Here is a 25,614-nt window from a genome sequence, read left to right on the forward strand (position 1 = left end):
GTGGGACTGGGGGTATCAGAACCACAGCACACAGAGACACCGGCTTTTGAGGAGTGAAACTTCCTTCATTTTAACAAGAGAAACAAAGTGGGAGCTGGGCTCATGGAATTTGCAGTGGAATTTTCTACATGCTTTCCTTGTGGGGGTTTCTGCCTCCTGTATGAAGAACATGTGTAGGAAGGTGTAATTATCAAGAATGGACAAGTGACCATAAGGGACAGGCATCTAAAATGGCAAATATTTACTGAGTAGTTTGTTCCTTGCCAGGTCCTAAACTAAGAGAGTTCTTAATATCTATTTTTCCCTTTATTGCTGTTATCAAAGCAATGAGATTTGATGCCTGTCTTAATTTGCTAGAACTGCCATAACAAAATACCACAGTCATAGTGCCTTAAACAAAGACATTTATTTTCTGATGGTGCTGGAGGCCACAAGTCCAAGACAGAAGTGCAGCAGGTTGGGTCTCCTCTGTGGTCTCTCTCCTTGGCTTGTAGATGGCTGTCCTTTTTCTTCCTCTTCATGTGGTCATTCCTCGGGTCTGTCTGTGTGCTTTAATCCCATCTTTTTATAAGGATACAGTCAGATCAGATTAGGGGCTCAGCCAGAAAGGTGGCATTTTTAACTTGATCATCTCTTTAAACACAGTCACTTTCTGAGATGCTGGAGATCAGGGCTCCAGCATAGGAACTGCGGTGGAGGGCAGGAGGGACGCAGTTCAGGCCACAGCACCACCCGTTTTTGGAGAGTTTTACAGATTCAGAGAACCAACAGCTCTCCAGTTGTTTCAGCCATGCAGCATCAGAGCTGAGATGCAAATACAAGTGGGTTCATCACAGTAGCTGAAAGCCAACCTGTCCAAGATAAAACGTAGTCCTGTGCCTAGGAAAGGAAAGAATGATGGAAAAGCTGTTTTGGAGAAATCAAAAACAAAAACTGACCAGAATAAAGGAGAAATGTTGTCAGACATTTCTAAGTTGTGCAGTCTTTCCCTGGAAACAGAAAGGAGCTGGAAGCTGCACAGTGCCTGGATGGACCTTCCTCACACAGGTGCTCCTTTTAGATTTCAGCTTCAAGTAGAATTTTTGCTAAAATAGCAGAAATATTCAACAATTCAGCATGAGCTGAAATCCACAGTTCCTGGGTCCCTTGGTTGGAGTAGTCAGGTGTAGGCGATGGGCTGAGTAGGTGACACCTGCTGGGCTCTGGGAATGGGATGGGCAAGGACGTGACTCTTTTCATATGTGATCTTCTGCTGCCCTCTGCTGGCCAGTAGTGGAACACTCAGGAATCGGCCGAGAGTCCTACTTCCTCCACAAACCACAGCTCTACTGGGAAAGAGGGGAAGAATCTACTGGAATCAGACTGTGATTGTGTATGTCAATCCCACCCTCTCCACACACACACACGTTGATCAACAACACAGTCACTTTTCACTTTTGGCATACCGTGCCTGCATACTGTTTAAAAACTAGATCAAGATGTTTGCATCATATAAACAAAAGCAAAAAATTCATTACATGGGCTACTTCTTCAAAGATGATGTTTTTCAAGATTCAAGAATATAAGAATTAGAATGCAAATCTTGAGGATTTAACAAAGCACTGTTTTGTTTGTAATTTCATGTTTTCAAGACTCTTAAATTTCTTGTATGCCTGTTACGACTTGTTTTGATATTTTGAAATTACAATTTCCTGTGTGATAATCTAGGGATTCCATCATTTGGTTGTAGTACTTTTTAAAAATAATCATTTTTCATTTTCAAAGGTGAATTTTCATCAAAACAAAATCAGTAGTTTATTCTTTTAGGAATTTCACTTTGTCATTTGTATTTGCGGAGAGGGATGTTCGAAAGTAATAAAGGAGCCCTTTGAGTTGAGAAGCATTAAGTAAATGCCAGAGAAACCACTGTTCTTACCAAGAACTCCTAGAATTCCTGGTCAGCTGTGCTGTGCAGGATGTGCTGCTTTGTGGGATTCAATGCCCCTTAAAATAGGTAGGCATGCCAGCTGTCAGTACCCTGATTCTCTTGAGCCCCAGACTTCTGGATGCAGTCACCAGAGCAATGATTTAAAATGCAAGTCAGATCATGATACCCTTCTGCTTTGGGAGAAGTCAGTATTACACCTTTGATCTTAGACTATAATATCGACCCCTTACCAGCATTGCAAAACCACATGATCTGACTCATGTTCACCCCTCCAAGCCTGTTCTTAGTCACCTTTCCTCCTTCTTCCGCAGTTTTCATTTTCATCCTTTGTGTATCTCAATTGCTTCATCTGTAGTAACGTTTTATTTATCTGTTCATTTCTTGTCTTCACCACTAGGTGTTACCCTGTTCAGTTGGTCCATCTCACTCTCTGTGGTTTTCCCAGTGCCTAACGAACATTTATGTATCAATGAATGAATGAGTGTCTGAATGATTTGAGCAAAGGAATATATTAGGTGAATGTCACCAAGATCATCCCAAGCAAGTTCATGGTATGGAGCTCATTCCAGAAGTAGAAAGAAGTTCCATTCCTGCATGCTGGCATGGGAAGCAGAGGACTGTGGCTGGCAGCAGGGGGATCGTGGACTCACACTAGCCACTAGGACCACTCCTTCTGTATTTAGAGAACACCAGGGGAGCAGAGAGAACCACAGGCCACCCGACCACAGTGTGGGAGGGCTGCGAGCAGTACGGGTGTGCAGATGCTCCGGCATGCCCATTCCATCAATGTGGGGGTACCCGGAGGCAAACACCAGCTCCTAAACCAGCTAGTAGCACTTTGTGTTGCTCCAGTGTCTTCCTGTGGAAAAGTCCCCAGCATGTGCCACAGGTTCACAGCTCTGCTCCAAAGGAGGCATATTAACATCTCCATTTTACAAATGGAAAGATAATGAGCCCATGTTCAGTGGGCTAGAGAACACTTCTGGGCAGCAGGCTAAAGTCTGGCCTTCTGGGGGTTCTCCCTGTCAGACAATCAGAGCTGGAGTAAGAGAAAATAAATCAGAACTGTCATCAGTTCAGAATCGGTGGCTTGGAAAACTCGATGGGAGCCATTCTCAAGAGAGGTAGCTGGGGTGAAATGCTTGCCTAGCTCCAGAGAGGCCTGGATCAGACATCTCAGGACACAGTTTTCCCTCTCTGGAGTCCTGATGCTATTTCCTCTGCCATTCCTGTCTCTCTCCTGGGTAGGATCCTGGTACCGGATGGAGGAACCACCTGGACAAGGAGGTCAAGGCGGAATGGAGTGTGCAAGGGTCTCCCGGGCAGGGCCGGCCTTCAGGGCAGGTTGATCTGGGGATTCTTCAGGAAGAAGGCCAGTTTTTGGGCCACAGAATCCAGCTCGCTGGAGTTAGCATATTGGAGGAGGTTGCTCTTTGGGACGAAGTAGTGCTTCAGGAAGTGCTGGCTCACACACTTGTGCAGCTTCCGCACCAGGCGAAGGAGAGCTTTGCTGAAGACCTGCCAGTCCTTCAAGTGGGGATACTTTTCACAAGTCCAAAAGAGCACTGTCTGCAGAAGGAAGAGGTGGTGTCAGCTGTGGTCACTGAGCAGAGTATCGTCACAAACAAGTACTGAGTCTGTGTGGTCTTGGAAGGAGGGAGAAAGGAGCTGCCCAGGAAAATGAGACCTGCCCTGAATTCATGATCCCCAGTCTCAGATGGGCCCCCAGTCTTAGCCAGTTGGTCCTCTGACTATCTTTGTTGATTTATCCCCTCAGGCTCCTCTGACATTTCTCGCCACTCTCCTCAGGTCTATAGTGACCCACACCATGCCTTTGCCTCCTACTTTAAAGGCCACATGGAACCCCTCATCCTTGTAAACCAGAGTTCCCCTCTGCATCCACCACTCCTTCAAGCCAGGGCTGACCCCCTGGCTCAAGATCCTCAAGATCCTGCCTTCCGGAAACTGTATATGATTGCTTTCCCTCTTCTTCCATGACTTTTCAACCTGTTCCAGCTCTCCTGTTCCCTGATCCCACACTTCCCTCCTAACCCTGACTCTTGCCTCTCTGCAAATCCAGGCTTCCCAAACAGTCAGTTCTATCACTTGTCATCATTTTCTTCCCTTTCATTCATTCCCTGCCTCCCATCCCCTCCAATAAGGTGTCTCCTTCCTTTAATCCTAAAAACTGCTCTTGCTATGGCCCAGTGATCTCCAGTTTCTGCATCCAGTGAGCCTTCTTCAGACTTCGCTTTATCTGACTTTCAGCTGATTAGATCCTCATCTACACCCTCCTCTTTGAGCCATTCTTCACTCAGCTTCCAAGCTAATCTAATCTCTGGGTGTTCTCCTAGCATTATAGCTACTCCTTGGCAGGCAAATCATCCTTCAATCACCTCTAAATGTTGGAGTTTCTGGGGGTTCCCTTCCTGCACCTCTTCTCTTACTTTATATTTGTTCCCCAACTCTGTGTTCCTTCCACCACAGAGGTTTTAGTTCCCATGAATATGGGTGACCTGTAAATCGTTTGCTCCAGCCCAGACTTTTTCTCTGACCTCCTTACCTGTTTCTCTTGGATATCTAAAAGTTATCTCAGTCTCAACATGTCCAAACTGAACTCGTGGCCTTTCCACACAGAGTTGCTTATTCAGTCAGTTATGCAAGACACAAACCTAGGCGTCATCCTTCTCCCCACCATGCACAGTCACGTCCTGCCAATCCTCCTGCCTAAGCAGTTCTCAACTCTGCCCACTTACTTCATCTCCAGTGATAACATCCTCTTCCATACCGCACAACATTTCACCTGGACCTTGTCAACAACCGTTGACTTCATTCACTGTCTAACCTGACACCATCCGCACTGCAGTCCACATGACCTTTATGAAATATAAATCTGTGTTCCTTCTTGTTTAAATGCTGCAAATTGTTCCCACTGTTCGTTAACTAAAAGTGCAATTCTTACATGATTTGGTCTATGAGGCTTGGCATTAGCCTTCCTTTCCAGCCTTTTGACAAAGGTGTCAAGAGAGATACAGAATCAGTGGAAATGCCCACCAACCGAGCAATGGATAAAGAATACATGGTACCTATGGACAATGGAGTGTCATTCAACCATAAAGAATGGAATCCTGCCACCTGCAGGAACATGGATGGAATCGAGGGACATGATGTTACGTGAAATAAGTCAGACACAGAAAGGCAAGTACTGCATGTTCTCTCTCATATGTGGAAGCTAAAAAAGAGGTTGATCTGAATACAGAATGGTGGTCACTAGAAGATGGGAAGGGTGTAAGCGTGGGGTGGATTTGATCAGCTCATGTCAGATGCATGAGGGAAAATAGCACACTGAAACTCACAAATATGCACAATTAATACAAGTTAATCAAACGTAAAATAAGTATTTTAAGAAGAACATTAGAGACAATCTCTTTAATAAGTCATTCTAGGAAAACTGGATACATATGTGTGTGAATAGATGAATGAATATACATGTGTAGTGTATATGAATATAAATTTTATATATGTATATTTGCATATATTCGTGTTTGTGTGTATATATATATAAAACTAGATTTCTGTTACCTTATACCAAAATCAACTCAAAATGGATCAAAGACCTAAATGTAAGACCTGAAACTGTGGAAATACTAAAACAGGGGAAACAGTTCAAGATATTGATATGGGCAAAGATTTTTTTGGATAAGACCAAAAGCATAGGTAATAAGAGTGAAAACAGACAATGGAATTGTATCAAACTAAGAAGCTTCTGCAGAGCAAAGGAAACAGTCAACAGAATGAAGTTACAACTGCAGAATGATGGAAAGCATCCATAAACCATACAGCAGACAGGGATTTATATTCAGAATATATACAGAACTTGACCCCAAAAGAATAAATAATCTGATGAAAATGTGGGCAAATGATTTGAATTGACATTTCTCAAAAGAAGAAATACAAATGGCCAACAAATATATAAAAGATGCTCCAGGTCTCTAGACATCAAGGAAATACAAATCAAAACCACAGTGAGATACTCATCTCATCCCAGGTAGAATGGCTAATTTCAAAAAGACAAAGCGTAAATAGGGTGAGGATTCAGAGTAAGGAGAACTTGTACATTGGTGGTAGGAATGTAAATTTGTACAACTATTATGAAAAACAGTCTGGACGTTCCTCCAAAAACTTAAAATAGAACTACCACATGATCCAGCTATCCCACTACTGGGTGTATATTCAAAGGAAATGAAATCAGCTTATCAAAGAGTGACCTGCACTCCTGAGTTTATTGCAGGACTGTTCACAGTCGCCAAGATATGGAACCAACCTAGGTGCCCATCAACAGATGAATGGATAAAGAAAATGTGATGTATCTATGTACATAATGGAATATTATTCAGTCATAAAAAAGAACAAAATCCTGTGATCTGCTGTAACCTGGATGGAACTGGAGGACATTATGTCAAGTGAAATAATAAACCACTTATTATAATAAGACAAATACTGCACATTCTCACTCACACATGGATTTGTGACAGCTGACACAGTTGACTTTGTGGCAGTGGAGCATAGAATAGTGTTCACTAGAGCTTAGGAAGGGTAGAGAGGGAGGTGGCTAATGATTCCAAAATATAGCAGGATAGGAGGCAGACATTCTGTTGTAGAGTGACTGTAAGTTAGATGATTTACTATATTTTGCAAAATAACTAGAAGAGTTCAAAAGTTCCCAACACGTAGAAATGATAGATGCATGAGGAGAGGAAAATGATAATTACCCTAGTTGATCATTATGCATTGTATACATGAATCAAATTATTGATATCTGATAAATATGTACAAAGAGTATGTGTCAATTTAAAGATAAATAAATTATCCCTGATATACTGAACAAAGAAGGGGAGGGAGGGAAGGAAAGGAAGAAAAATAAAGAAGGAAAGAAAAGGAACTTGGAAAAGGCCGGGGGACAGAGGGTATTTTACACCGGGCAGGGCATTGTGGACACACACAGAGCCCAAGTTTGTTCCATTTCCATGATGAGTAACAGTCAGCGGAAAGGCAATTGTGGCTCCTACGGCCCCTTCCTAGATTGATCACACACACCGCCCTCTTCTGAGTGGCCCTGGCCAGGCTATACGAGGCCAGAGGGGGCCCACCTAACCACAGCTGCCCCTGGTCACTCCACTGCCACCCCGGCTCACCTGCAGATGGTGGGAGGTGATGACTGGCCTCTTCCCAGGACACCAGACGTCCTCCTTGAGCTGCCTCATGATCTGAAAGCACTGTCTGCGGCAGCCCCCATCCTCATCCAGCTGCTCCAGCAGCACCTGCTCGGCCTGGGAGAAGCCGAGCTGCCAGTGATAGCTTGAGCGGGCCGACAGGTTGAACCCAAATGACTGGAGGGAGAGGAGAATATTGGCAAAATGAGAAGGAGGATGCCTGCCGAGGTAGAAAGCCGTCCTGGGGACCTGCTGCTGCATCCTACACGGGGACCGGAAGGGCAGCACGGGACAGCACCTGCCACGGAGGATGTGGACAGTGAGCAGGAGAGGGCTCTGTCTGCTTTCTCTGCGGCAACTGTTCTCCAACGTCAGTGCGCATCAGAGACCCCTGGAGGGCGCAGATCCTCATGCTGCAGGTTCAGACTGGGGCCTGGGGTTTTGTGTTTCTAACAAGTTTTCGGGTGACGCTGGTCTGGGCTGGGACCTACACTTTGAGAACTGCAGATCTAGTGAACCCCCAACTTCCCTTTGCAAACTGGTTGACCGTCAGTCATACTGGAATGGATAAGCTGCTAGTGTCCTGATGGTTAGTGTCACCGATACCTTGATGCACTCCACTTTCTCTGGGGAAGGCCAGCGCTTCAGACATCGAGGCCACTGTGCTTTCTCAGACCAGGCGGTGGGGATCTCCACCGTGGGGACCAGCTCTATCTCCACCTGACATGCGGATGTTTCCATGGCAACCCAAACAGCTTCGCAGTTTGCTAGCATGCTGACCTTACCTGATGGGAAGTGACCAGACAGAGAATGAGACGAGAAAGGTTGCACGACACGAGCGCTGAGAGAAGGAATCTGTGAGCAGCTACTCCAAGCAACCCCTGGCAAAGTGTGGGACAGGTTCAAAGGCAGGAGGGGCATTTACATCAAAACCAGCCAAATAACCACTGTTAGAACATTACTAGGAAATCTCATTGCTGGCAGGGGTTCTTCTTTTTTGCTTTGGCCCCAAAACTTTATGCTATCTTTAATTCTTCAGTTAAATTTACTTTAGCACATCTGTTCATGTGTGTGTGTGTAGGTGTGTGTTTGTGTGTGTAGGTGTGTGTGTGTGATGTTGGAGATTGAACTCAGGGCCTTGAACATGCTAAACGCTGAGTTACATCCTCAATCCAGCCTCCTTTCATTTAAATTAGTGGATTCTCTTCAGAAGGTTCAACTGAAGGAAAATCATAGAATAAAATGGAAAACAACAGTTTTTGCTGCTGTCAAACGAAATCCAACCATTTTCTCATTCCTTCTCCATTCTATCCAAGCACTGAGATATTGGTTTCAGAGTAATTCAAACATAAGGAAGGACAGTACCATTGTTTTTCACTCTTCACCTGGACACTCTGACATTGTTCAAGGACAGCCTCAGCCCCTTACTTATTCATATGCCTGTGGTGGAATTCTGCTAACCTGCTTTGATCAGAGTTAAAATCTCTTAGATGGTATTTGTTTCCACCATCCTTCTGCCAAGTCAGCCCACTCTCAGATGTATTTGTCCTCATCAGCCCCTGTAATTATAAAATCCTTCAAAGCATGTCACAGCCACTGTTTCAAGAGGCCAGGTGAGTGGAAAGAAGCCCCCACTGCCTGTTTCCTGGTCAGGCAGAGAAAAAAAGGAAGAAAGTTCTCCAGCTCACAGACTAGACTCTCCTCATTGCTACTTTTCTCTCATTTCTTTCAAAAGATAGCAGTTTTTGTTTGTTTGCCCTCACTACAGATGAGTTTTGTTGTTGTTCTTTGGCGGTGCTGGGGATTTGAACCCAGGGCCTTGTGCTTGTGAGGGAAGCACTCTACTAACTGAGCTATATCCCCAGTCCTGCCCTCACTGCAGATGAATGTCTTGAATCAGGATCTATTATTTTTTTCCCTGCTCAAAGAAGAAAATGGAAGCTTATTAATTATTAGGCTGCTCAGAAGGAAAACATTCCCTCCTTGACTGGGTGCGATGAGGGGCACATTGTCTGCATCTCGTCAGAGCTGCCCAGGCAGGAACGAGATGATGTCTGGCACTTCAGCATCAATTACTAAAAGCACCTGGCCAACCTGGTCCAGCCCGAGTCTCTGATTTGCACTTTCACTAGTAACAATACGGCAAAGTATAAGAGGCGAGCAGAAGGCAGCCTGACTGGCCCACAGCCTGCTTCTGCAGTTTGCTCTGCTTACTTGGTGTGACCTTCAGCTAGCTACTTAGTCTCTCAAGTCTCAATTTTCTCATCTGTAAAATAGTTCAAAAGAGAATTCTTACTCTCTAGGATTGTTATGGGGATTAAATAATCCATGAAAGCATGTTCTATACAGTAAAAACCATTAAACACAAGCTATGACAATTAGGGAACTGTTCAGAGCAATTCTGTTTCGATAAGTAAACATATCCACAAATGTATCCTTTTCTTTCTAAACTAATGGAACTCACAGAGCTCAGCAGTGTGGTTCTTCATTTCATTACCCTGAATGTGCATTTTTCATAATATCTGCATGTGTGTGCCTCCTTCCTTTAAAAGGCAGAGGTAGCAGAATTTACTTAGGCAATTTTCCTTTGTTAGCCATTGAGATTATTTCTAGTTACTCTTACAAAGCCTCTGGTAGGGGATATCCTTGTGCATATTCCTTCGTGTATTTGAAGAAACATATTTGTAGAACTGGAACTGCTGAATTGCCAAGTAAGTGTGTTATAAAAATAAAAAATGGAAACTTTTGACCCTTGAGTTTTTGAGTCTAGTGACTATCATGCTAAGTGAAATAAGCCAGACTCAGAAAGTCGGGTGTTACATGTTTTCTCTTATGAGTGGAAGATAGACAGAAATAAGAAATTTTAAAAACGGGGAGAGTTTCTCATGAAAATAGAAGGGAGAACAGTAGAGTAGTGAAAGGGGACTGAGCGGGGAGGAAGAGGGATGGAAAGGGGAGGAAGGGGAAAATGAAATTGACCCAGCTATGCCATGTGCACATATGAGTATATCACAATGAACTCCACTTACATGGATGACTATAATGCACCAATTTAAAAATTAATGAACAGAAGGAAGACCCATAGAGTAGAAGAAGGGACATGAGGAGGACAGAAGAGGGGAGGGAAGCAGAGTAGTACTGGGGATTGAAATGGAGTCAATTATGTTATATGCATTTATGAATATGTTGAAATAAAAAATATTTGGGTGTGGTATACTATGCTTTTATGTAAAAATGGTCATTAAAATTCAATGGATTGCATTCATTTGCCAACATAAAATTAAAAATTAAAAGTTAAAATTAAAATTAAAAAATGGACACATTGCCTTTTAAAAAGGAGGCACCAGTGCACTTCCAACTTTAATCCATGAATATACCCAGTTGACCATGCCCACCCCATGCTGAATGGGGTTCACACTCTCATCTCTCAATCTGTTAGAGATTTGAATGCACATTTCTTGAAATACACATTAAGTGGAATAATCTTTTCTTATTTTTACCATTCATTTATAATCCACTTATATTCCTTTCCGTGATTTACTTATTCTTTGGGTTATTATTCAACCAGTCAACTCTTTTTTTCTTAATGGCTTATAAACACTCTTATAATTAAGGAAATCAGTCATTTTTTTTTTAGTATGAAATTCACCTGTGTGCTTCACATGAACAAAAGGTGTTTCAGTGGAATATTACTCAGCCATAAAGAAGAATGAAAGTATGGCATTTGCCAGTAAATGGATAGAACTGGAGACTCTCATGCTAAGTGAAATAAGCCAATCCCAGAAAACCAAAGGCAGAATGTTCTTTCTGATATGCAAATGTTAACACACAATAAGGGGAGTGGGGAGGGAAGAACAGATGTTCATTGGATTAGACATAAGGGGATGAAGGGAAGGGAAGGTGGATGGGAATAGGAAAGGCAATAGAATGAATTGGACATAAGTTTCCTATGCACATACATGAATATACTACCAGTGTAACTCCACATCAGTACAACTGCAAGAATGGGGTCCTAATTAGAATAACTTTGTATAATGCATCAAAATACTCTACTGCCATGTATATCTAAAAATAACCAATAAAAAAATTTTAAAAACAGTGTGTATACCTGTGTGTATATACATCTACATAGGCCATACTATACAATAGCTTAAAATATTGGAGTTGTCAAACTTAATTAGTTCTTATGGCTTCAAGGTTCTGTGTTCTGGTACAATTGGGCGGTTTTCAAGTGTGGTATCGCAACATGTGGGGGCTCTGCAGTCCAGGGGAGGCTGTCGCAGTGGGAACGTGTGAACAAAGACCTGGGGTTTGTGAATCATTTGTTTTTTAAACAAATACACTGAGGTCCTGGAAAGGTGCATAGCCCACAGCTTATGCAAATGCTGGGACAGTGATCTGCTTAAATCCATGGGAGTGTTTGTCTGTACAAATTCCAATCTTCTGTGTGTCACAACAGAAAAAGAGAAACTCCACACTGCAAAGAACACATGATTATCACCTCAGGTAACACCCAGGCAGAGGTTTTTAGAGAAAAAGAAGAAAACCAACAATTTCCCTTGTACCTGAGAGGTGACAGGTTCTAATGGCATTTTCTACCAGCTTCCGGAACACCAGGAGGACCTTGGCGGGCACAATGTCCCCCTCAATGTTCACGTCTGCCTCATGCCACTGCCACAGGCTCTTCATGAACTGCTCCACCTCCAGCCACTGCTGCAGGCCCTCCGGGTTCCGCAGAGGACAGGGGATCCGGGTGCCCTGCAGGGTGTAGTACCGCCAGCGCCGCTCCCTGGTGTCCCGGTACCCAGCCAGGCCTTTCACTGGCACTGTGACAAGGAACTGGCTGGGGGCCAAAACCTGGGGTCAGGAAAGTTGAGAAAACGAGTGTGAGTTCACAGACGGGGGAGGGAACAGAGTCCCCGGAGAGCTGACCTGTCGAGGCAGGCAGCGCAGTTAACCACTCAGCCCACAGCAGTGTGACAGGGAGACAGCAAACTAGACCTGGGCATTGCAAGAGGCTTACGTCTTTGTCTTGCCACTGATCCACTGAGTCTGCGGCAGATAAATTAACTCACTGAGTTTTTGGTTTCATGAATCCACAAGTACAAAACCAAAAAAAAAAAAAAAAAAAATCCTAGCACTCTGGAAGGGACCTTAGTTCAAGAGGAGAAGAAAAAGGAGAGGAAGAAACTAGTATGCATTCACTTCTACACATGCGAAGCATAGCAATTCTCACACATTTGCCCCTTCCATCTTCACAGACACTCAGTGAGGTGGGCTTTGTTGCCATTGCCCAAATGGGGGCCCTCAACAGCTCACAGGGGCTTAGATCTCCCCAGGGACACACAGTCAGGAAGCAGGAAGAGCCAGAATTTGAGTTTAAGTCTTTTATTTTCAGTACTGGGGATTGAACCTAGAGCTTCATGCATGCTAGGCAAGTGCCCTACCATTGAGCTACATTCCCAGCCCTTTTTATTTTTTATTTTAAGACAGGGTTTTGGTAAATTGTCCAGGCTGGCCTCAAACTTACAATCATGCTACTTCAACCTTCTGAGTAGGTAGCATTGCAGGCATGTACCGCCATGCCCAGCTAAGTTTAGATCTTTTGGGAGCTCATTCAATGATCATTTTCTTGCCCTGGGTTGGTTTTCATTCAAGAATGAATGACCTGGCCAGGTACAGCGGCACATACCTGTAATCCCCGAGATTCTGGAGGCTGAGGCAGGAGGATTACAAATTTGAGGTCAACTTCAGCAACTTAGTGAGAGCCTCAGCAACTTAGCAAGACCCTGTCTCAAAAAATTAAAAGGGCTGGGGATGTGGCTCAATAGTAAAGTGACCCTGAGTTCAATACTCAGTATCAAAACAACCACAACAAAATATGAACAAAAGCAAAACAAACAGACAAAAAAATAATGAATGAATGAACGAATGAATGATCTGGAATGGGTGAAAGTTCTGATATGAATAATGAATACAGGGTGGGAAGGGATGGAAAAAGGGGTGGCATAATTTTACAAAATGCAACCTTTTTTGTTGCCTGTACTGAGGATCCATACCCATTATTAATGACTAACCCTTACAGAATCAAAGGTGAAATGAAAGACTTTGTTTAGACAATGTGAGCTATTGAGATGATTCTAAGTTTAATGGGAAAAAGCAAGCAATCCAGATCCACCCACTCCTATTCTCCAGAAACCAGTTCAACAGTGGTCAGCAAGAAAATTGGCCAATAGTCCAAAGGATAGAATAAGCTAGTCAAGAGTGCAGCACTGCCAAAGGCAACTTGAACTTTGGCCATATCGCACAGCAGCCCACTCCATGCCACACCTTCCCTGTAGGTCAGCTACCTCCTCTTCATGGAAAGTTCTGACAGTGGAGTGTGGTTAACTCTTGCTCAGGGCCTGGTCACTGGCCACTTCAGAAACGAACATCAAAATTAGCTGCCTTGCTCTCAGAGAACAACAGATTGAGGTTTTGATGATGGTTGCGCATGACTTACGGTGTCCATAGAAAGGGGGCCGGACTAAAAAAGATGGGTCAAATCTAAACCAGGGAATTAAAAATGTACATGCTGTTTGAATCCACCTGCATGTCAATTCAAGAGCACAACTATCATGTTGCTAGTCCATAAATGGTGCTTAATCAATACTTGTTGAAGTCAGTCCCAGGTAAAATTAAAGCAGTTTTATATGCTACATATAACTATTTTCAAAATTTAATATGCAAGACATGAAGTATATAAACACAAGGTATATTTTGGAGCTATGAATTCTAAATGGGAGCATAGAAGGAAATTTCCTCACTATAGTTCTAGGAAAAGTGATGCAGTATATCTATTCCCACTCACTGGTCCGTATTTGTTCAACTTAGGGTTGACCTGGGGAGGTTGAGATGGGCAGGTGGGTTCTAAAACTCCAGGGTCTAATCTAGCTTTACAATTTTCATCCTGGAATGAATTTCCTAAGATCTGACTCTGTCTCAAAATCTACAAGTCCCAGAATCTTGTGGGTTATCTTTGTGTCTCTCCACCTTGAGATACATTAGGTCAGCAATGGTCTTTTGTTCAGGTACAAATTCTTTTACCGATTCACTCATTCATTCAACATAAGTTGAGTGTTTGGCATGTGCCACACACACCATGCTGGCTGTTGGGAATGAAGCAACCAGTAAACAGGATCCCCACAATCAAGGAGCTTACACTCTGGTGTGAAAAACAGAACATGAGTTCAAACCAATTTAGTACAAGATGTAAGAGGTTCTTAGGTGGCATCAGGAAAATTGCAATAAAGAATGATGAAGATTCAGAATGATGCAGAACGTCACTTCTCTCATATTTTAAATGGGAATAAGCACCCTGTCTTTTCCACAGGTTGTTAACAGGTCAGAGTGAGATCATTGCTGTCAAACAACTCTGCCCATGTGACAGTGTTGCACAAATGCTGAGTGTCGTGCATGGGTCCTGGTGGCTTATACTCCACCGGATTCCTTAGCAAACAGAGGGACTGTGAGGCACTCCTGCAGTCAAAGGGCCGCCTTTTCTACCTTCTTCCTTTCTCCACCTACACCCCAGAGACTCTCAGTTTCAACTATCTTCCTAACAATGGCCTCAGTTCCCTTGACCTAGTCCCCAATCTGAGTGCTTAATTAAGAATGCATGTCTAATGAGCTTTAATCATCCCAGTGGAACAAGCTTTGGAATCAGAAGCCTTGGTAGGAGCTCTGGTTTTCCACGAAATATGACTTGATTGAGTCGTTGGGCTTCTCCAAGCCCTGTCTGCATTGTCCAGGAGCATGGGGCTCCACCGAGATAACATCTATGACATGTGATTATAAATGATAAGTACTAAGAGCACCTGGGGAAACACAGAGTGTTAAGTACTCTTAGTGGGGTGAGCACCTACTGCATATCGAGTTCCACCCCCAAAGGCACTGGTCTCTTAGTGGCACTTAGAGACAAGTGACATTGCTTACCTTGATGTTCCCATTGTATATGTCAGAGTAAGGCACAGCTTGGAATCGAATGTCTTGGTGGCTGATTTCTGTGGTCAAACGGTGGATGACTCTCTGTACCTCCTCCACAGCCTGGGAAACCTGCTGTCGTCTCAAGTCCACCTGGGGTGAAGGGATCAGCAAGGAGGTTATTTCCTGTGTGGGTCCCAAGGTGCTGGCAAAAGAAAGTGTTGAGACAAGGGCCTAGTGGTGTGTGACCTGCAAGATATTCAGGGCAAAAATCCTGCCTTCCCAAGAATCCCGGGGAGATGAACTTAGATCTGACTCTAACTGCAATTATACTTGCCAGTCCCTCTATGTTTTCTTTGGAAATAGGAACATTCATCCAATATCTATCCAGAACCTACTATGTGGCAGGTGCCCAGACGCTTGCTGGGGACACAACAGTGATAAAGACAATAGTGAACAGCATAGAGATACTTGTCCTCTAGTTGAAAATACAGAGGGTATTTGTGTGTGTTTGTGTTTGTGTGCATGTGTGTGTGTGTGTGTGTGTGTGTGTGCGTGTGTATAATGTAATACCAGGTATAATAAGTGTCATGAAGAAAAATAAATTAGGATATAAGACTAGTGAATAAAGGGGTGGCTAATGTAGATAGGGGGTGGCCAGGCAAGGCTTCCTAAAAGGGGTGACATTCAAGTGGGTCATGAAGGCAGCTTGAGAAAGCAGGTTCCAAGGCCCCTAAAATAGGAGCATGCTTGACCATGCTGGAGGGCCTGTGAGAGGCCACTGTGATTGGAGCCAGGGAAAGGAAGAAGAAAGGGATGAGAGATGAATTTGGGAAAGATTGCACAAACCAGATTATCATAAAAAGGCTCTGTGAACCATGGTGAGACCAGAATGGAATAATAATGTCTTTTCTCCAGGTTGGTAAATATTAAACAGTTTAATGTGTGTAAACACACAGCAGATTGCTTCCCACTTATGTCACCAGTGAACAGAGGCTCCCTTCACCTCTGTATGCACCACCTCCTTCTGCTACTAGACCCTTAAGAAGAAGCACTCATTTATGACTCCTCTGACTGCACAGTGCGTCACCGAGAACCGGAAAACTCTCATAGAAAACTGAACATCAATAAGATAATTAATATTTAGGGAAATAGACATTTGTGGGAAACACAAAGGAAATTTTAGTGAACTGCAGGGGACACCTTAAAATCCACATGAAGGAAGAAGTGGAAAGAGTTTGCAAGTTTCTTCTGAAATGGTGGGGGTTCTTCATTTGCTCAGGAGTCTCCTGTGGACGGGGGAGTCTCCTTCAGCCAGGGACTGATTTGATACATTGAGACATAATACCGAACGATGAATCTTTATATTCCTTCTGATTTTGGTCTATTGGCCATTTCTAGAGTAGTTATTCTAGAGTAGTTTTGGTACCCCATAAACTGTTCAAAACATCCAGGAAAAAGCACCCAAATAAAAGAGATTTCTGTTCACTGACCAACAAGCCATTCCACACACATAGACTACAAATAGGAGAATACATCTATTTGCACGTTATATATCCTCTATAAAGTCAGTTCATCAATAAGTGTTTGTTTAGCACCTACTATGTGCTAGGCACTGCTACATGCTAGATCATAGCAGTGACTAAGATAGTCATAACCATACACTTAACTGTAGTGGGAAGTCACACATAAGCACAGGACACAAGTGTGGGGGGTGCCATAAAGGAGAAGTGTAGGGTGCCCCCGAGTACCACAGAGACAGGTGACCTAATCTGCAGGCTGAGGCCCATTTTATATGCACATATCTCCAGAGAGGATTGTCTTTGAAAAACAAGCTAACCCCTTCCAGATGCTAACACCTTATAAACGAGGCTCCTGATCATATAATCTCATGGTGCTTATAATCTCATTGGAAATATAATATATTTGTGAAATAGTATTTTCAAAATCCATGTGTCAGGACTGGGGTTTTGGCTCAGTGGTAGAGCCCTTGCCTGGCATGCATGAGGCACAGGATTTGATCCTCAGCAACACATAAAAATGAATAAATAAAATAAAGGTATCATATCATGTCCATATATAGCTAAAATATAGTTTTAAAACAATCCATGTGTCTTGCCTGACCTTGAATATGACGATCATGTCTATACTAGCTTCTAACATCTTCCTTTCACCACCAGCAGCCACTCACACTTTCTGTACCTTTAATGTCCACTGCACTACATTCATCATGGAGACTGGACCAAGGGTACCCTCCTTGAACATTTGTAAGCTGCATCTTCCAGCTTGTGAAAGTGGAAGAGAGAATGTGATTTGGGGAGGCAGTCAGTTCATTTGCTATGCCAAAAATAAAGACAGATGCTTTCAGAAGATTTGATGAAGGTGCCTTCTGGTATAAGACTTCTCTTCCATAATTGTGATTCAACTCCATTTGACCAATTATTACTGAACATCCACTTCCTGCTGGGCTCTGTGCTACCTATCAAGAGATTTACAGATGTGCTGACAAAGCAAGACAAACAAACTGGAAATTAAAATCACAGCAATCTTGTACCAGGAGAGGTTCATGCTGTCTGCTGTAGGCACCCAGACAACGGACATGAGGACAGAGTAAGAACCTCTAGGTTAGGGAGTTTGACTACAGGAGCAAAAAGAATTGAAATCAAACCCAAGGAGCACCAACAAGTTTTCCAAAATGACGTACAGGCTGGAATATGTTTAAATGTGGAGAGAAAAGCATCAGGGGAGGAGGAAAAGGCAGTGTGGAGTGAAACCATCCACTGGGGATTTCCCAGGAGGAAGAAGTCATGCAAATCCAGAAGGCTGCATGAGGAATTCACCTTTGTGCATCAGAAGGAAAGAAAGAAGAAAGGGTGCAGATACAGGAAAACGCGTAGGAGATGGTGGAATCAGAGAAATTTCCTGCCTGAAGTCTATATTCTTTATAGATTAGGAGATGAGATGATGTTTTGAAAGTGAGGTGGGGAGGTGGCTGCTTCAGGTGATAGACTGTTGAAATAGGTCCCTAAGGAATGAGATGCTATTTGGGTACATGTGTAAAGATGGCTAGGCAGCAGGAAGACTCACTATGGCCAGGCCCACGACACTGGGATACAAGTGGTCTCAGTTGTGTGTTGCACCTCTCAGTGATCCAAGTATGAGAGCTCAAGGGCTAAGACTGGAGTTTGTTGGGCAAGAGTTAGAGAGGAATAAAAGCAAGGTAGGGTTTCAGCAGTGGGCTACATTTTCCAGCCTGAATAGGAAATGGATAAAGGCACGTTGCTCAATTTGAGTTCAGAGACTGGAAGTCTGATTTTGGTATAATGAGAAAAAGTCATGCAAGGTAATTACAAGTAACACAAGATAAAAATAATACAAGATATTCTAATTAGATAGAACATCACAATTGAAGTGACTGGGGAATAGTATTTTCTAATAGTTAACGTCTCAGGATGTGTTGGAAACTAATGCTAGCTTCTAAATCCTCTAAGTCAACTGCTGTGATTCGACAGAACACAAATGTGAACAGCACAACTGTGTGTGTGTGTGTGTGTGTGTGTGTGTGTGTGCGTGTTCATGAGTTAATAAACTGAGCAGTTGAGGAGTCATCGCTGACACTATCAAATCACTTCTAGTTGATAAAAACGTACGTGTGTGTGCACATAACACATTTGATGAGTTAGCCTATTAGAAAAAATTTCAGTACAAATCTCTTCTACCAACTGTGCCCTCATTTGATGTTGGAATTTCTTTTTACTGGGCAGGACAAGATCATACACATCCTGAAAGACATCTATAATTTCTTACTCATTATACACGATGATTAGTGTGATTAGCTCATCTTTATAATCTGTTTTGATTTCCAAAGGGGAAAAGCCAGAATAAGGGAATGTTTCTTAGGAATCTAAAACCACAAATTCTGGTTTGATTTTTCTTTTACCACCTCTGCTACAGCTTAGATTCATGATTTTCGAATGTAAGAGACCTCACTGATGTCACTTAACAGAGGATCAGACCAATGACTGGCTCCCCTAATGTCACACCAGCTGTCAGAAGTAGGACTATATCAAATGCCCAGGTACACCAACTCCTCTTTCCACCACACTGTGTCACATCCTCAAGTTCAGAAGTACAGAAAATAATACCTACCCTTTACCTTCCTGAACCAAAAAAAAATTTGTTTAGGTGTCATTGGACACCAGGCTAATGCAGCTGGGGCTGGACAAGGATGCCAGGTATGGACCGCAGCTGGGAGGAAGAGCCCAGCCCTGGACAAGTCTGTCCCCACAGAGCCCAAGCCACAGGAGCTGAGTGGCAGACACTTTCCCACTAAGATGTTAATTCTCCTGCCTCTCAGCCTCCCAAGTGGCTGAGATTACAGGTGTGCACCGCCATGCCCAGTTCTGCCGTAGGTTCTTACCTCTACAAGATCTCTAAGCTCAGCAGCCCCCAAAATGCTTGGTGCTGGGGGTTCCCAGGCTCAGTCCACATACCTCTTGTCACTCCTCATCTAGAACTCCCAGACTGCTTCTCTTCACTTATCCTGACCACAGCCCAGAAAGCAAGAAGATTCCATTTGATGGTGTGAAAAAGCAGAGTGGGGACCTGAGGTAGCTTACAGAGCATGATTTTGGTAAAAAGAAGGATATTCTACCATAAGTAGAGACCCCTCCATACCTGAATCCCTTTATTGCCTCTCAAAATTCAGGAAGCAATGATGACATGAGTTGCAGTTTTGAGGCAGTCTCATCACCAAAATTATTTTAGGGAAAATAAAATTAAAATAAACTTACGGAGAAAATAGGATAATTTAAGAAAATGCACTCAAAAGCATATTCAATCCAAACTTGATCTCAGATGCCTGTTGCAGTTTCATTCTCCTCTCTGCTGATTAAATCAAGGAATAAAGGTGTGTTTTCCTTCTTAAAAGACTGCATTTGAAGAGTGACAAAGGCAGAAATGAATTGTATTAAGCTAATCAGGCTCACGATGCAAGATGTTCTTAGGTCACCAATGCCAGGCCTTCTGCTGCACTGACCCCAGCAAAGTTAGGATGTGACGCCATCCGCTTTGCGTGGGCCGCCTTCTCTCCTGGCGAGTCTCTGTGTCTGCACACATGTACACATCCCATCCTGGGCTAGCCTGCCCTCCTCCTTGCCAACCACAGCCTCTGGCCTACTGTTGTCCCACAAGTCATTTGCTATTCATAGCTCAAGTTCATGAACAATTTACTGTTTCAAATATAAATCATTGGGAATTCAAGATTGTCCCCTATAATAACACCACTCTGACTCATTCACATTGCAACACACTTCCTTGAGGGAGGGGGAGGGGCAATGCTAAGCACCAGGCCGAAATATCACAGGGAACTGGTCACAATCAGACGGTCTCTGAGAGCATCATCCGGGATGAGTGTTTGGAAGGGAAAACAGCTGAGAACTTCCTTCCAGGAAAGAAGAAGCCAGCTCTTTAGTTCTGGAATCTCTTTCAACCCAACCATTGGTTAAAAGATGAAACAACCAGACCTCTTCTCTGTTTTCCAGGAGCTAATTGTTCAAGGGATGGAGACCAATTCTGTGACAGAAACAGAGGAGACATCCTAGCCTTATCTTATCAGACTGATTCTCCTAAGAGTTGAATGCTTGGGTCCCAGGGTATTTAAAATTCCTAAATGTAGCAGAAGTTCTACAGCAACAGCACTAGAGGACTGGGATTATTGCCTCCTTCTTGGGTGCAGGGCAGTTTAAAAGAGCAGTCTCATTTGAGCCTCCAAGTAATTGTTTATGTTAGATACCAGGATGGTTCCCATTTGACAGGTGAGGGCTAGAAGCTTGGAAAACCTAAGTAATTCACCCAGGGTCCCAGAGTTAGTAAGTTCCAGAACAGGGATTCATACCCAGGTAGTATCATTCTGAAGCCTGTATCTGCAACCACTGCCCTGTTCTGTCACCCAAAATCAAAGGAGACTCAGAGTGAAAGCCACCTCAAATATATGAATGGGGTTCCCTTCTCTTGGAGGATCTCTTCTGTACCTCCCCACTTATTTACCCCCCTGCCCATCCTCCAAACTTTTGTCTCTGTCCCCTTTCTCTGAACACACATCTCTTGCCAGAGCGAATGCCCCTCTGTTCTCCGGTGCTGTGTTAAGACCTCCACTGGGACCCTGCATCTGCCATGTGTTGATGAAGGGTTTGCCTGTCTACACAAAGAGCTTCCTCCTTTCTCCTTGGAGATAGATGCGAACTCTGTCAGCAGGACAGGCCCATCCTTGGAAGAGGCCTAGAATTTCTCTCTCAGCACCCTTATCTCAGGCCTAGGGCTCCCCTTGAACCAGAGCCCAGGGTTTGGCACAAAGCACATCTTCACTGTGTGTCTACAGAGATTCAGAGGGTTTGGCAGGTGAGATATCCTAGTAAAGGATTGGGCTGAAGCCTCAGCACCTTCACATTCTAGCTTGAGACTTGAGGCAAGTTATTTCATCCCCATAAAACTATTTCCTCTTCTGTAAAAATGAAGGTTATGACCAGGCATGGTGGCACACACCTGTAATCCCTGCAGCTTGGGAGGCTGAGGCAGGGAATGTCTGAGAAAAGAAAAATGTTGAGGATACTTTTCTTGGCCCCAGAAACTTATGAATAGCATAATGACATAATATTGAAGTCACCAACCAAAGTCATAATAAGAAACGTGTTAGGAGTCAATGTGCAATGAATTTCCCAATAAGCTCTATTAGTAACAGTTATTATGGGAGCTCCTAGGAGGGTAAAAATGGTTGGGGTTGGGGTGTCAGGGAAATTATTTTTGAGAAAGTGGACTCTGAGCTGAACTTCTTTAAAAAAACAAAAACATAGAGCAGTTTATTAATAGAACAGATATAAAAGAGTTACTGTTCTTCATTGTTTGTGTGTGCGTGTGTGTGTGTGCGTGCGCGCTCGCATGCTTGCAGGCTGTGGCTCAAATCCAGGGCCTCTAGCATACTAGTAAGTGTTCTATCACTGAGCTACATCCCCAAATCAAACTGAATTTGAAGGATGCATGCAAACCAGTAAAGTGGAAATGAGGAGCTGAGGCCTGAGACCAGCTTGGGTACAGTTCTCATGGGGGCACAAACAGGAGACTCAACCACCTACAAGGACAGAGCACAAGACACTCAGGACAGAGAAAGAGTGTAAGCAGGGGCTGGTGTCAGACCCAGGAGGCAGCGGCCTGAGAACTGGCCAGCACATGTTCTGTCTAACAGACACTCAGCTTCAGCCCATGGCTTCCAGGCAAGAAATTGGGACCTGAGTTTGCCAGGTATCCTGATTCCCACCCCTTACCCCTCCCCCCTAGAGAAGATAAAAACCTGGATTTCTAGGCAAAATCTCACCATTTTGAAATGTTTATAAAAATTTTGAAAAATTCAAAAAAATGTTCTGCAAACCAAATGAAACATGTACACAGGTTGGATTCTACATATGGAGAAACCATTTAGAATTTCTGCTTTTAGAAATGCTGGGGAAGCAGAGGGTACTTGAATGCCAGGCTAAAAAAATTTGGAGTTTTTTTTTTTTTTTTTTTCTTTTTAAAGAAAATACAGGATCCATGGGAAGAGGACGGCTAGTACCCTTTCCATTCAGATTCCCTGAAAGGAGGAATAATGGGAAATCCTTTACTCTAATTTTTATTACCCTAAGTTTTCCTATTTATCTCTCTTAAGGGTTTTGCCTAAGAAATGCACTAACATCACTATGATACTGCTTTTTGCTTTGTTTATTTGTAAAGGGACAAAACCTTGAAATTGGTCCTTACATTTCATTGAAGTATTTTAGTTTAAATATTAACTTTGTTCCTTAGTAGCTTTATCTGTACAAGAATTAAATTAGGGTATATTTAAGATCCCTTCTAGTCCTAGTATTTTAAGAGCTGATGACACTATGTAGAAGAAATTAGTCCTTAAATGGTATATGATAAAAAATTTAATGGTTTTTTTTAAACTAGCAGTTTCAGAGTTCTTGAAAAGTTTTATGTTAATTTTATTTGCTCTTTTTCAATGACCCTATGAAAACCTTAATATTATCACTCCCATTTTATGGAGAAAAAAGTTAAGGCTCAAGCAGGTAAAGTGACTTGCTTCATGACCACAAAAGTATCAATGGAGTTCTCTTGCCTACTTTATACCCAACTTGCCCCTGGGTGCTAGAACCTTAGAGACAGGACTGAAAAATGTCAAGTTCCTAAATATGCTTGTGGGTGAAGGTCCTTGGTTTCTGAGGAGTATTTTATGTATCTTTAAAGCTGCCTGAAATTGCCTCTGGATCAGTCTTAGTGGGAGGTGGGGATGGAGGGTGAGGAGCCCATGCACGGGAAAGAATAGCCTCTGCTCTTACCTTATTCAGTAGGCAATCTTCTAAGTCTCCCCCAGAAAAGGATTTCATGGCTTCTTGGTCAATGCTGAGTAGAGCAGCAACTTCTTGGGGCTTTTTTCGGCGGAGGACCACACCAGAGGGCAGTTTGCCCAGGAATGGTAGTCTCTGGATGAAATTGCTCTGAAAACGTGTACATGGACCAGAGATGTGGTTTTTCAACTCGTCTCTCAAGTTCTTATTTCCAAATTGTGAGAATTCGTCTGTCATCTTTTGAGGAATTAAAAAAAAAACTTTTTTTAAAGGAGAGTTGATGAAATTGAATTGGAATCCAATCTAATTTGACCTGTGACTGTTTCAACCTTACAGTTCTACTGGCTGCTGCTCCGACCTGGGAATAGTTTACCAAGTTGTATTTCCCACCCAGATAATTAAAAGTTCCACTCAAGACAGAAAGCTCTGTAGTTGGCTTTCTCCCTCCTTTTTATGCTTTTGTTCTGACACTAGATGCATGTTGAAGTTCAGTATCTTTCTATCTCCTTTTCCTTACTTTGTTGACAGTAAATAGCCCTTGCCCTCCAATCCAGAAAATCCCACAAATGGATTTACCTTCTTTACAATAAACAAATAGAAAATTGCCAAACAAACAGCCTGGCACTCATCCTTATGCCTACAAACAAGTGACCAGGGCTCAAGGGTTGACATTGGAAAAGCATATACACACAGGCACACACACGTACGCACACAGGCACACAGAGAGAGGCATGCTTACACACACCACACATCCAGAGGAATGGCAGGGAAGCTATCCTTCTGCTCACCTGCTGACCTTTCAATATAATTTCCCTCTTCCCACTTGAAAACTGACATTAAAAATGAAGTCAGTGTAAACAGGTCCCCTGAAAGTCCAGGAAACACTCGCGTCTGGTTTTGCCAGTAAAATTCATGTTGGAAAACAGCTCAGGCAATAAGTTCCCAGTCTGACTGGCTGGGACTAGTTTTACTATAGGGAAGAAAAATTTCACAATGACTTGATCTCCGTACAGCTGGTAAACATCACAGCCTGCTATCAGACCATCTGAAGAACTGACAGCATGGCTGGGAGCCCAGCTCACTTCTGAGCAATGCCTCTCAGGCAAGCGTCTTTCCAAACCTACCTCTGAGCGCAGCCACCACGACTCAGCCACCACACTGGCTGGAGCCTCAGTCACTTGATTTCTCTGGCCCAGCATTTGCATTTCCTCCCAGACTCTGCCCAGGTGAAAGCCACATCAGAACTCCTGGTTGCTCTGTGCTCCACCCACCTCCCTGGTCCCAGCTTTCAGTCTGGCTTCTATAGACATCTTCAATGAATCTGTAGTCTGATATAAAACTTAAAAAGCTACATACAGCCTCTCCAATGACCCTCCATTACCCACCTCAAAACTGCCTTGATTTCCCTCTTATCTCTATGTAATCATAGACCCCCGCCTTTTTTTTTATATCAAATGCTCCCAAATATTTAAGTTTCTTTTCCCCTGGGCTTCTCTAACCACAGGTCATCATGCCAAACTGTCATATCAGTTTCTCCCAGATGGAACAAGAGACTTCCCCTCCCAACCACCCTTCAGAATTCTCTCTCCACCTCATTTTCAACTTCACCAAAGTCTTGTCATTTCTCCCATGTGCTCCTGTTTTTGTTCTTCCTTCTGCTTTCACTGGAACCATTAACTTGGGAGTCCCTTTCTTCTGGTGGGGACTTTCCAAACAAATTCAGGCTACCCCGGGTTCTTGTCATCAGATGCACAAACTTTCACCATTTCTTTACCTGTGACTCCCCTATCTTGGTTGCTCCAGTTCTGCAGCTGATCAAAATATTATGTCTGGAACCACCTCTTGACCAAAGACACCTGGCCAGGTGTACAAAGGAAAAAACAAAGAACTGGGCCATCCGAGGAGACTACAAGAAGCAAGGAGCAAAAAGCCAAGAACCATGTGCTCAGGGCAGGTAACTATAGTATAGTGTCAACAGGATGCACTTCCAGGAAATAAAGGTGTTGCATGAATACACATTAGTAATTTACTCTTTAGAGGCAAAGTTTCCACAGTGCAGGACAGTCTCCCGCAAACAGACTTTCTGGCAGTTATTAGATAGGTTGGTGAAGACAAACTTTTTTGGTAGATATAG

The 25,614-nt window shown here is 43.3% G+C and overlaps 1 protein-coding gene across 6 annotated transcripts; it reads right to left on the bottom strand.

Annotated features, from left to right (window-relative positions):
* Nucleotides 1-413: 413 nt before the first annotated feature.
* Nucleotides 414-25,126, bottom strand: Mab21l3 (mab-21 like 3). 6 transcript variants are annotated; one of them, XR_007110144.1, is made up of 8 exons: nucleotides 24,057-24,204; nucleotides 23,472-23,717; nucleotides 15,115-15,255; nucleotides 11,706-11,997; nucleotides 7,747-7,925; nucleotides 7,123-7,317; nucleotides 2,219-3,496; nucleotides 414-1,328 (listed from the first exon to the last, which is right to left on the bottom strand). XR_007110144.1 is itself a non-coding variant. In XM_047563591.1 (7 exons), exons 2-7 carry the CDS (start codon nucleotides 23,715-23,717, stop codon nucleotides 3,263-3,265), a joined length of 1,287 nt encoding a protein of 428 aa, XP_047419547.1. In that variant the 5' UTR covers nucleotides 25,072-25,126; the 3' UTR covers nucleotides 414-3,262. The 6 variants fall into 6 exon arrangements, 5 of the variants coding, with proteins under 5 accessions (XP_047419547.1, XP_047419458.1, XP_047419372.1 ...); XM_047563591.1 differs by lacking the exon at nucleotides 24,057-24,204 and adding an exon at nucleotides 25,072-25,126 and having other exon boundaries at nucleotides 414-3,496; XM_047563502.1 differs by lacking the exon at nucleotides 24,057-24,204 and adding an exon at nucleotides 24,605-24,678 and having other exon boundaries at nucleotides 414-3,496.
* Between the last annotated feature and the right edge of the window lie 488 nt (nucleotides 25,127-25,614).

The sequence above is a fragment of the Sciurus carolinensis genome, chromosome 1, assembly GCF_902686445.1.
Source record: "Sciurus carolinensis chromosome 1, mSciCar1.2, whole genome shotgun sequence".
Taxonomy (NCBI): domain Eukaryota; kingdom Metazoa; phylum Chordata; class Mammalia; order Rodentia; family Sciuridae; genus Sciurus; species Sciurus carolinensis.